This window comes from Aotus nancymaae, unplaced genomic scaffold (assembly GCF_030222135.1).
Source record: "Aotus nancymaae isolate 86718 unplaced genomic scaffold, 86718_ANA_hifiasm-v0.15.2.pri h1tg000020l, whole genome shotgun sequence".
Taxonomy (NCBI): Eukaryota; Metazoa; Chordata; class Mammalia; order Primates; family Aotidae; genus Aotus; species Aotus nancymaae.
Window position 1 is genome coordinate 31454549 of NW_026988432.1, and position 13062 is coordinate 31467610.

Here is a 13062-nt window from a genome sequence, read left to right on the forward strand (position 1 = left end):
GCCTTCTTACTGTGAAAAGTTCCCTCATATATTTTATATTTATATATATATATATATTTTTTTTTTTTTGAAAGGGAGTCTTGCTCTGTTGCCTAGGCAGGAGTGCAGTGGCATGATCTTGGCTCACTGCAACCTCCACCTTCCAGGTTCAAGAGATTCTCCTGCATCAGTCTCTTGAGTAGCTGGGACTACAGGCATGTGGCACCACGCCAGCTAATTTTTGTATTTTTAGTAGAGACGGGGCTTCACCATGTTGGCCAGACTGGCCTCAAACTCCTGACTCAAATGATCTGCCCACCTCGGCCTCCAAAAGTGCTGGGATTACAGGTGTGAGCCACTGCGCCTGGCCGAGGACATATATTTTTAAAATGGGCTTTTTTCCCTTTCCACTGTAGAACTTTGCAACATCTAGTTTACTGTCATGTATATTTGTGAATATTGCCTTCTAGTGGCAGAATTTAGTATTGCTTACACAGTATCCTTTGCCATATAGGCAAAACATATCACATTTATTATATTGTTTATGACATTCATCAGTATTTCAGTTATGGTTATAACTAATTTCTTGCCCCCAGTTTTTCTTTATAAGCAAATCTCTTTTTTTGGAATGACTTGTTTGCCAAGTAGTTTTCTAGCATTAGCAGTTTTCATTAGTCAGGTCTTTATTTGTTTGTCTGACGGTTACCAAGTAGCTTCAAGTGTGCCTTTGAAGTTGGCAGTACTGCCTTTGAAGGTGACTGCCTAGTGACAGCAGCACTGCTTTTCAGTTAACAAAGTACGTCACCAGTGACATGCTATTTAATCTTCTTATTAAATAACCTTTTGAGACAGAGGTGGGAACTGAAGCTTAGAGATGTTAAATGTCTCCTGTGAGATTACATTATGTTTAGAGTTTGTTGGAATTTCAGAGGCCGTCTGGTCCAGCCTTCTTCCTGATGCCTGCAGAAATCTATTTTGGAACAAAGAAAGATCTTTTGTATCTTTAAATATTCCTAAATCTTTTTCTCTAGAAGAGTGATTAAAGGTATACATTTATTCTTTCCCTACTTTAATTTTCTTGATATGAATTTTCAGACCCAGAACATTTTACCAACTTTGAGAAGTGTCTTTCTTCTATGAATAGCTCAGAAGAGATTTGCCTTCTGACTACCTTTGCTCAGATGGCTCAGGCCAGAAGAACCAATGTGGATGAAGACTTCATAAAAATTATTGTTCTGGAGATATATGAGGTTAGAATGTGAAGTTTTATAAATCAGCTAAAAAGTGTTTTCTTTTGCATCGTCTAGTGATTTTTGGGGGGATTGCTTTTACAAATTGTGACTTATTTAGCTACCGCCTACACTTTTGAGAAGGGATAGAGAATCAGCGGAACATTATTTTGCTATAGGGAATATTGAAAATGTGAATTATATCCATTCCATTCCCCAATACTTATTATCTTTTGAAATTTGTTGCACCAGTTTCAGTAAGGAAGAGACAATGTAGTACAGCCTGATAAAGTTTTTATGCGGTATGTTTTCCTCGCCCCACCCCTTAAACTAAACTCTTCCCCTCCTGCCAGTAGCAGGAACCTAGCTTCCAAGCCTGTTGAAATGAGATGATGGGAAGAATATTGAACCTGGAGTTAGGATACCTGAGTTTTAACTCTGCTATTAATTGGCCATCTCACATCAAAAAAAAAAATAACTTACCACCCCAGGCTTCATTTTCCTCATCTATAATACGAAATTACAGGCTGGGATGAGATCTTTGCTCTCTTTACCTTTTCACTGAAACATCCTTGATGGTGGAAGGGAGTGAAATTTGGACCCCTGAGCATCTCAGGACTAGCCCACAGTGGTTACCAAAACATTCATTGGAGTTTTTTGTATATTTAAACAGCCCTGTACATTTTACACTTTAGGCTGTCATTGATCTGTTGCTCTGCGTACAAAGTATGTCCTCCAAAATATTCAAGTATACTAAGTAAAATTATGTTTGAAGATGATTATTTAGGTTTTATTACCTTCCCTTAATAATCCAGTTTGACAGTGACAAACTTGGATGTTCTTTCCAGGATCAAATACTTGATTCAGCTGTTCCTATACCAAAACTTCATAACCATGCAAAAAGTTAAGATATTGATGGATCTGGAATTCAGACCATTGTCACGATCTGAAAAATCTGGGGAGAGAAGACATATTTTCACATACATTAAGTGACATTCTCAAGATCTATTGCTAAAGTAATATTTATGCTCTTGAGTAATGTTTCCAGTGTTTTGACCAGGAGTCACAATAAAAATTACATTCTACATTACATTCCGATCCTGTGTGTGTACGTACAATTGAAGCAATACTTACCCTTCCTGTGATGCACTATTACATTTTTCTATTTTATTCTCTCTGCTATTTTTCTGTTTATTCCGTTGTGTTTAAAAATACCATTGGCATTAATGGATTGTAACATATACTTTGAAAGACGTAATTCAAAAGGAGTTGGTAAACATTAATGTTTTAGAAGATCTTATAGTTTAGGGATCTTATTTTGTAGGGGAAGATAGGCATTTCCATGAAATGCGTTCTGATTTTCATCATCGTAGTGATTTCCTCAAATTCAGAAAAGTTTTGAAACTGTAGGAACTGTTTTATTGCTACTGACAAACTTTGGGATGTATTTTTTGAATCCACACTTGAAGTCATTGTTGTAAAAAGCTGCCATTCTCTTATATTCCCTCTCCCACCACCTTTCAGCCTGAGTAGACAGTTGCCTATATGAAGTTTTAACATTTTTTGGAAGATAGTGTCAACTAAAGCTCAGTGTAAGATTCTTTCTGTTTTGCTTGAAAAAAAAGTGTCTTTTGACTGATAATTGGTATTAAAAGTGCCATCTTCTTCCCCCTGACCCCCATTTAGGTATCTTATGTCACCCTGTCTACCAGAGAGACTTTTTCAAAGGTTGGTCGAGAGCTTTTAGGGACCATCACAGCTGTTCACCCTGAGATAATTTCTATCCTTTTAGATAGAGTTCGAGAGACCATTGACCAGGTTGGAATGGTAAGAGCACTGATTTTGTTTGTTTTTGTTTTTCTCAATCTTGGGGTAATGGGACATTGGCAAAAATAGGAAGGTTCTTGGGAATTACTTTGTCACTTGGGGGAATAACAGGATGAAAGGAACTAACATTTATTCTGCTGGATTCTGTGCCGTTGACCATGCCAATTTGGGATTAGCTGCTGCTTATAAAAAGCTGTGATTATTTCTCTCAAAATCAAGGTTGACTTGTCCACCTCCTTCAATAACATATCTTTACTTATGACCTATAGTTAATTAACAATTTTTATTTCATAGTTTTTCTGTTTTATACTGGCAGAAACAACTGACAAAGAAGGTCCTATTTAAAGTCAGTCAAAAGCAAAATAAATAGTATGTAGTAACTTAAGTTGAGGACACAGATTTAATTTGTTTCTGTCATTCGTCACAATCCCTTTTGCAATCTTCATATTTTTCAGAAGTTTTCTTGAGATACAATTCTCATACCATACAATTTACCTACTTAAAGTGTGTAAGTCAGTGGTTTTTAGTCAATTCACAGATATGTACAACTCTCACCACAGTCAATTTTAGAGCATTTTCACTACCTCAGAAAGAAATCCCATAGACTTCAGCTATCACTTTTTTTTTTTTTTTTTGAGACATAGTTTTGCTCTTGTTGCCCAGGCTGGAGTGCAGTGGCTTGATCTCTGCTCACTGCAACCTTTGCCTCCCAGGTTCAAGTGATTCTCCTGCCTCAGCCTCCCAAGTGGCTGGGTTTACAGGTGCCCACTACCACACCCAGCCAATTTTTTTGTATTTTTAGTAGAGATAGGGTTTCATCATGTTGGTCAAGCTGGTCTCAAACTCCTGACCTTAGGTGATCCACCTGCCTTGTTTTCCCAAAGTGCTGGGATTACAGGCATGAGCCACCGTGCCTGGCCTAGCTATCACTCTTACTCTTCTGTCTCTTTCAGCCCTAAGAGCTTTCTTAGATTAGGGCCCTAAGCAGCTTTCATAGATTGGGGCCCTATGCTGTCTCTAGATTTTGCCTATTTCAGACATTTCATATTAATGGACCTATATAATATGTGGTCTTTGTGACTGGTTTATTTCACCTAGCATGATATATCCTCAAGGTTCATCCATGTTGTAATATGAGTCAGCATTTACTTCGTTTTTAAGCTTGTATAATAATTCCTTTGTGTTTGTGCGTGTGGGTGTATGTATATATATAACTTTTTGTTTATCCATTCATTCGTTGATGGGGACTTGGGTTGCTTCTGCCTTTTGACTATTGTGAATAATGTTTCTATGAACATGGATATACAAATACCTCTTTGAGGTCATGCTTTCAGTTCTTTTGGGCATATTCCCAGAAGTGGAATTGCTGGATCATGTCATAATTCTGTTTTTAATCTTTTGAGAAGCCATCATAATTGTTCTCCGTAGTGGCAGTACATGGGACATTTTCCTTTTAAGAAAAACATTGTATGCAACTGCAAGATGATTATATTGGGATAAAAAGCTTTTCATATACAATTCAGTAAAGTAGGAAGTTTTCTGTTGCTCCTACTTGAGTGATTATCTAGTGGATGAATTCCAGAGAAATGTACAGTGGATCATATAATTCTTTCAGTTTGAGTTCATGACATTTTTTTCTCAAGGGTTTTCTTGTTTTTGGCTACATTTTTTTTTTTTTTTTTTCTGAGACAGAGTCTTGCTCTGTCTCCCAGGCTGGAGTGCAGTGGTGCAGTCTAGGTTCACTGCAACCTCCACCTCCTGGGTTCAAGCGATTCTCCTGCCTCCCGAGTAGCTGGACTTACAGGCATATGCCACCATGCCCAGCTAATTTTTGTATTTTTAGTAGAGATGAGGTTTCACCATGTTGGCCAGGCTAGTCTCGAACTCCTGACCTTGTGATCCACCCACTTCAGCCTCCCAAAGTGCTGGGATTACAGGTGTGAGCCACTGAACCCAGCCCTACATTAATTTTTTTACTTTGGCCTTTGGCCTTAATACTTCTAGTAGTAAATTGTGCCCAGAGATTTGCTTAAAGTTAAGTGTGAAAATTGAAGCCACAATGTTTTAATGTAAGTTGCCTCCACTCCTGGTTTATACATATGTTTCCATTGTGCTCTATGAACTTGTAAGGTTTTTGGAGGAAATTGTTTAAGCCCCCATGTCTTCAGATGGATATGATGGCTTTGAATATTTTCACAGTGACCTTGGGCTAATCTGGAATCAGACCCTAGCTCCAGAGTTGGAATGTGCTATGACTGGGGGCTCTGAACTTTCAGTGACACACTTAGAGTATGTCTGAAGAGAACTTTCTGTTCTAGAGGCGTAGCATAAGAGGCACATCCTATGTAGAAATTGCTGTGGGATAGGATAATTGTTGATAAGGACAAAACCTTTTGGGAGATCCCAGAGTATAAAATGCAGAAATTTATTTGGTAACAACCTGCAAATTGATGTCAGATTTTTCTTTTGGCCTATTGTATAATTTCACAAATTGGCTCACTTCAGAGGACACATTCTACTTTCAATGGTGAAATCCATGCATCTTTCCTTTAACCTCTTCAAGTAAAATTAGTGATACTTTGACTTTCAGTGAAAGCATAAATATATTATAAAATGTACTAGGTAAATCCTGTTTTGTTGAGAACTCTTAACTAGAATTCTTAATTGGATTTTCTAATTGTTATGCCTTTAATTTCTTTTTCTTGCCTTAGTGCATTGACTCTAAGTGCTTTATTACAATATTGAATAGAATTAGTGAGAATGGACATACTTGCCTGATTTCCTATCATAGAGGGAAGGGTTTAAAAGTTCACTCCCAGCCTGGAGCACAGTGGCACAATCTCAGTTCACTGAACCTCTGCTTCCCAGGTTCAAGTGATTCTCTGGCCTTAGCCTCCTGAGTAGCTGGGACTACAGGCACCCACTACTGTACCTGGCTAATTTTTATATTTGTAGTAGAAATGGGGTTTCACCATGTTGGCCAGGCTGGTCTCGAACTCCTGACTTCAGGTGATCTGCCCGCTTCAGCCTCCCAAAGTGCTGGGATTACAGGCGTGAGCCATCATGCCCCACCCAGATTTATCTTAATTTGCACACTTGGATGTGTTATTTTAAAAGTAGTGCTGTAGACTTTTTGTAAATAGGATTTAAAAATGTTTTATTGTGGATTATCTCAAATACATATGAAAATAATGAGAATAGTGTGGTATAATGACCTATCATCAAGTTTTAACAGTAACTATCAACTCTTGGTCTCTTTATTAATCTTGTTTCATCTTACCACCCTTCCCCTAACCCCACCCCTGGCCTAAATGGCTTGGAAGCCAATAGAGTATCTTTTCAAATGCCATAGAATAAATAATTACTTAAAGTGCTAAATTGTTTTGCACTTTAAGTAATTAAAGTGAATAGCTGTCCCCTGATTTACCATGACTTTAAAAATGTGCATTAGTATGGTGATTTACCTAAATTGAGCATGCCAATTTGAATATTTTAAAATGATTAATCTTTACAAAGGATTACAAAATATACTTTTGATGTATCATCAATTTTAATACCTACTTGATTTGGTTGGCCATGATTTCTATTTCACTTGTCTAAAAATCAAATAAAACCCCAGTTCCTTTTGGAGAATATTTTTTTTTTTGAGACAGAGTGTCCCACTGTTACCCAGGCTGGAGTGCAATGGCGCGATCTTGGCTCACTGCAACCTCCGCCTTCTGGGTTCATGTGATTCTCCTGCCTCAGCCTCTCGAGTAGCTGGGATTACAGGCTCACACCAGTATACCCGACTAATTTTTGTTTTATTTTTAGTAGTGACAAAGTTTCACTGTGTTGGCCAGACTGGTCTCGAACTCCTGACCTTGTGATCTGCCCGCCTCAGCCTCCCAAAGTGCTAAGATTGCAGGTGTGAGCCACCACACCCGGCTGGAGAAAATTTTTTACAAGCAGTTTAATAATATAGTATTGTAGTAATATAGTATTGTTCCTAAGTCTTAATTTTAATGATTATTGTTTTCTTTTTAATAAGGTTTCTCTATACTTGTTTAAAGAACTGCCTTTGTATCTTTGGCAACCTTCTGCATCTGAGATAGCTGTGATTCGGGATTGGTTATTGAATTACAACCTGACAGTGGTGAAGAATAAACTGGCCTGTGTTATTCTTGAAGGACTGAATTGGGGATTTGCTAAACAGGTATGTGTTCAAACCATTCCCTGGAGACTGGAGGTTGTACATGCATCAGTTTCAAAGAGTATCATTTGCAAGGTCCACAAATTCTTTTAGCTGTGTCAGAGTTAGGATTTTCTCTTCAATTCTCTTTTGTAGAATGAGTAACTGAAATGAAGATAAATTTTTCCACGTTGAAAATCTTCCCTTTTTCCTTATGCACTTGTATCTGTTTGTATGTATGTATGTATGTATGTATGTATGTATGTATGTATGTACGTATTGAGATGGAGTCTTGCTCTGTTGCCTAGGCTGGAGTGCAGTGGTGCAATCTTGGCTCACTGCAACCTCTGCCTCCCAGGTTCAGGCAATTCTCCTGCCTCAGCCTCCCAAGTAGCTGGGATTACATGTGCATGCCACCACGCCTGACTAATTTTTGTCTTTTTAGTAGAGACGAGGTTTTACCATGTTGGCCAGGCTGGGTTCTAACTCCTGACCTCAAGTGATCTGCCTGCTTCGGCTTCCCAAGGTGCTGGGATTACAGGCATGAGCCACCACGCCTGGCCATATCTGTTGTTTTGTCTCTAGCTAGTTACTTTTAACAAATGATAGAACAAGAAAAGAGAATGCAGACATAACTTATTAAATATCTTTCTTTCTTTTCGTTTTTTTTTTTTTTGAGTTAGAATCTCTCTCTGTCACCCAGGCTGGAGTGCAGTGTCATGATCTTAACTCACTTCAACCTCTGCCTCCTGGGTTCAATCTATTCTCCTGCCTCAGCCTCCCAAGTAGCTGGGACTACAGGCATGCGCCACCATACCTGGCTAATTTTTGTATTTTTAGTAGAGATGGGATTTCACCATGTTGGCCAGGCTGATCTTGAGCTCCTGACCTCGTGATCTGTCCGTCTTGGCTTCCCAAAGTGCTGGGATTACAGACGTGAGCCACCATGCCCAGCCAGTTTATTAAATATTTTTCTGTTTAACTAAATAAGCATCTTCCTGGTTTGTGGCATTGCCCTTAACCAAAAGTGTTTGTAGAGATTCTTGGGTGGAATGCAGAATGACACTCAAAAGATACCTTTTTTGGCTGAAGTTGGGGTTAAATCACGTTCAAACCTATCTAGGTACAGGTTCAAACCTATCTAGGCTCTTGACAGTTATTTGTCTGTTGTCATTTTATAGCTTTACTGTGTTGGATGTGATTTTTGGAACATTTAGCTTCTGCATCAAAGATTCTTTTTTACTCTTCTGCCTTCTGTACCTTGATTGAAACATATGAAAACAAAGCAAAACCAAGGTTGTATGTTTGTGATTATTCTCTTTAAAAGGGTACGCTTCATCTGGATCAAGCAGTCCATGCTGAAGTGGCTTTAATGGTTCTTGAAGCTTATCAGAAGTACCTTGCTCAGAAGCCTTATGCTGGGATTCTTTCTGAAAGTATGAAGCAGGTATTTCTTTCTCTTCTGTATTGAGAACATGAATCTTTATCTTCCCAAGACATTTAGAGATAAAGATGAAAAACTTATATTACTGACCATTAGGTGTCCTAAGAACATTTCTGGCAATTTAAGATATTATAATTGACTTCTATGGTTTGATAAGATTCTTCCTTAATAAATAGCCTTTATATAACTATTCTAATATTACAGAATTTGAGTTGAACTACAGGGTGTGCTCCAGCTTGGCTGTACTGGCTCTGGAGAACTGACTTAAATTTTTAGGAACTTTCCAAGCCAGGTCATTAAGCTGTTGGTAGCTTAAAATTGACCGTGGCAGGAAATTTTATACCGCCAAAATTGGCAAGTGCTATAAATGAGACTCCTGTCCTGATTTCCTGATTGTTAAATGTATTTATCAGCACACCATTTGTTGAGTATCAACTTTTATGTTACTTTTCTTTTACATGAGCTAAGATCAGGTTCACAAAGTGGCTAGTAAGTAAGCAGAAGGTGTGAGTGAGAAATCACTTCGATGTAGTGCAATAAACATTAATTGGAGACCAGCAAGTAGAATATCTCTCTCCTTTGAGGACATTGTTGGTCACAAAAGGAGATGAGTGTTTGAGCTTACTGATTTCATTTGTGTGTGACTAATGTGGCTTAAAATAAATAATTGTTTTAGGTTTCATATTTGGCCAGTATTGTTCGATATGGAGAGACGCCCGAGACCTCATTTAACCAATGGGCCTGGAGTTTAATCTTGAGGTTAAAACTGCACAAAAACGATTATGGAATACAGCAGAATTGTCCAGCTGTTCCCTTCTCCAGCACTGTGCCCGACATGACAGAGTCACCCACGTTTCATCCTCTCTTGAAGGCTGTGAAAGCAGGCATGCCCATTGGCTGTTATCTAGCCTTATCTATGACAGCTGTGGGCCACAGGTACAGTGTTGGGCTGAACTTCTAGGGTTGCTGAACCTTGTAGATAGTTCTAGAATTTTATCTTTCATATCCCAAGCTCTGGACATCTGTCAAACCTATTGAGGAGTAATTAGGGCCCAATAATAATCCTTGATTAACAGCTTATCAAGGGGAGATGCTGCCCAAATTCACATACTTCAGATTTGTACAAGCAAGTCACCTTGTTGTGTTATGAAGAGAGTTCTGCTTGTCTCCTGGAGTGGAATGTTCATGTAAAAAAAATGTTAGTAATCACATAAAAATAATTGATCACCTATAGTAAAAATTGTGAAAAATTGATGGCAGCCCAACTCAGCCTTCTTAACCAGAGGTCTCCTTAACTGTCCAGAAGAATGAAATGCCTGACCAGGTCATGTGCCTCTCTGGTATGAACCCAGAGCTGTCTGTATTTCTTCCACTGGAGCATTTATCACACTATATCATTGTTAATCTGTTTAATTTTCTCAGAGATTCAGTTATATATAACTTCTATGAGAGAAGTGTCCAGAAATGGCATTTAGCTTGTGTTACCATTTTATCCCTAGTGATGAAGACTGTATCTGGTGCAGTAAATAATTGAATGCATGAATTACTTCTCAGTTGATTAAACATCCTTTTCTTTAAAGTTTCTTTTCTTATGCATTATTTTTCTTCTAGCCTATTCATTTTTCTTCAGACTCTTTGACCTCTGCTTTCTGATTCTTGTGTTTGAGACTCACTGTCTAAAACACAATTTAGCATCCTCATTTCAACATCTTGTTCCACAGTTATTGTAATTTCAGTGGGATACCAGTTGCAATCAGCTGTAGTGTTCAGCCTTGTGTTATGAAGTAGGAGAGATACAGAATTGTTTGATAGCTTCCCTCGGGTTGTTGACAGTTTAGTGGAGATGATAGACGTAAGACAATCGGCAGTACTATAGAATGTAATCGCAGGCTGAATGATATGTGGAGAGCAGTGGTTCTCAAATTCTACTCTTCTTTAGATTCACTTTTAGAGCCTTTAAAAAATCCCAGTGCAGGGAAAAGGGTGAGAATCCTGGCCTAAGTGGGCTGGGGGCCAGTTCTCTAGATATCTTTAAAGTACATCCTGGATTGAGAGCCACTTAGAAGCCGAGCAGAAAGAATGTAAAGGAAGGAGAGATGAGTACAGTGGGATACCTTCATAGAGGAGCCGAGGTTTGGAAAGGAGACTTAAATTAGACAAGACATCTGCTGTAGTTTGCATGTTTGTCCCCCTAAACCTCATGTTGACATTTGATCCCCAGTGTTGGAGATGGGGCCTAATGGGAGGTGTTTGGGTCATGCAGCCTGATCCCTCATGAGTGTTTTAATGCCATCCTCTCAATAACAAATGAGTTCTCGTTCCCTTAGTTCCCATGAGAGCTGGTTGGTAAAAAGAGCCTGGCACTTTGCCTCTATCACACCATGTGATCTCTGTACCTGCTAGCTTCTGTTGGCCTTCTGCCACGTATGGAAGCAGCCTGAGGTTCTCACCAGATGCTCAGTCTTCCAGCCAGCAGAATTATGACCCAAATAAATCTTTTTTCTTTATAAATTGCGCAGTCTCAGGTATTCCTTTATAGCAATGCAACATGGACATCCTAGGCTAATGAACAGAGTGATGATGCATTTCTTTCACAGTTATTTAGTGCCCACAATTTGTTGAAGATTCAGCTCAAGGGCCATCTCCTGCCACCTGCAGCCCCTGTATATTCTGAACAGCATGCTCACTGTGTTTTACTGTCATTGTAATCTCCCCTGCTCCTCATGGACTGTTTAGGAAATTAGGAAAGTGGAGAAAAAGCCACTCACTTCTGCCACTCTTGTACAATGAGTATTTTGTTGTGACATCGTCCCTGTAGTCCCCTCTCTAGTAGTTATGACGAGTATAAAATTTTATGTTTTATTCCCTAGTATCTTTATAGCAGACATGTTTTTCCATATGGCCTTTGGTCATCTTGTACGTTATTTTAAAATGATGCAATAACATTTCCGATTGAATGGATTTTTCTAAAATTTCCTTAAGTCTCTGAGTTTTAGAGTTAAAAATAAACCTGAAAAGCACATCTTTACATGGATCATCTTTTATATTTTTTTCCATACTTGAGATTATTTCTGAAGGATAGATTCTTTGAAGTGAGGCAGAGAATAAGAAAAGTTTTCTGCCAAATTGGTTTTAGCAGAATTTTGCAGTTTATTCACGTCAAGTATCCCTAATCTGAAAATAAGCTTTGAAATGCTCCAAAATTGGAAACTTTGAGTTCTGATATTGCACTCAAAGGAAATGTTCATTGGAGTATTTAGGGTTTTTGACTTTTGAATTAAGGATGCTCAGCTTATAAGTATGATACGAGTTCTCCAAAATATAAATAAGTTCGAAATCTGAAGCGCTTTTGGTCTCAAGCATTTCATATAAGGGATAGTCAACCTGTACTGACAGATTGAGCTCACTTTTGAGGCTTCTCTTTGCTGCGATACCTTGTGGGAATACCCAGATGAGGAGAGCCCCTGTGACCCTTAGGAGAAGCTCTGTTTGAGAAACAAAATATGGTAGTGGAGAGTGCTGTGGATTAGAAATTTGCAAACTGGGGTTCTCATTTTGACCTTACCCTAGGAAATTATGTGAATTTGGGCATGATACTTCTCCTTCCTCATCCACAAAATGAAAATGTAGATTAACTTTTAAGTTCCTTTGTAATTCTAGAATTCTGGGTCTAGTATTTCTGTGTGAAGATTGGGTATAAAACATGTGTTGGAGACCTGAGACAACCCAAGGCATTGAAGGCTGATAACTCACTGGGAGAACAGGATTTTATGAACCAGCTACCTTGTATATTCATTGCCTTTCTCTTTTTTCATAGCATTGAGAAGTTCTGTGCAGAAGGCATTCCACTGTTGGGAATTCTGGTCCAGTCGAGACATTTGAGAACAGTGGTCCATGTCCTGGATAAGATTCTACCTTTATTTTACCCTTGCCAGTATTACCTTCTGAAAAATGAGCAGTAAGTGTGTTCCATCTGTGGCAGGAGACACTCTTTTAGAAACAGTCCAGCAAGTACAAATCACTGTGTCTTCTGGTTTCTTAAGTAAAATAAAGGGAGTGCTATTTCAACAGTGTATTATGGGGCAAAAATATTCTGCAACCCAGTTTAGAATGCAGGTTGATGAACAGTGATTCTAATAATGTCTCCAGTTTTATTACCATAAAAGATATTTGCTTTTCATTTATTAGAACTTTGAATTGCTTATTAAAGCTTATTAGTATATGAAGGAGCAGTTGTTTCCCTGAGATTCTGGGAATCACACTTCTGATATTGAGCAGCAAATGGCTTTGCCATTGTAACAATAGAAAACATTGTTTTTAATTGTTTACATTGTACATAATGCAGTGTTGCAAACAGATAAGATGTGTAGGAAGGTGGGAAGAGAACAGCCTGTCTATGGAGTAGGGAGTGG

General features: G+C 38.5%; 1 protein-coding gene across 2 annotated transcripts in view; it reads left to right on the top strand.

The window, feature by feature from the left end:
• Nucleotides 1-13062, top strand: part of EPG5 (ectopic P-granules 5 autophagy tethering factor) — a 113236-nt gene that overhangs the window by 33477 nt on the left and 66697 nt on the right. For both annotated transcript variants that reach the window (XM_012440833.3, XM_012440831.3), the window contains exons 12-17: nucleotides 1075-1229; nucleotides 2895-3035; nucleotides 7066-7230; nucleotides 8534-8653; nucleotides 9327-9586; nucleotides 12468-12608. In XM_012440833.3, the coding sequence (XP_012296256.2) occupies nucleotides 1075-1229; nucleotides 2895-3035; nucleotides 7066-7230; nucleotides 8534-8653; nucleotides 9327-9586; nucleotides 12468-12608 (982 nt within the window). The remainder of the gene's footprint in view (nucleotides 1-1074; nucleotides 1230-2894; nucleotides 3036-7065; nucleotides 7231-8533; nucleotides 8654-9326; nucleotides 9587-12467; nucleotides 12609-13062) is intronic.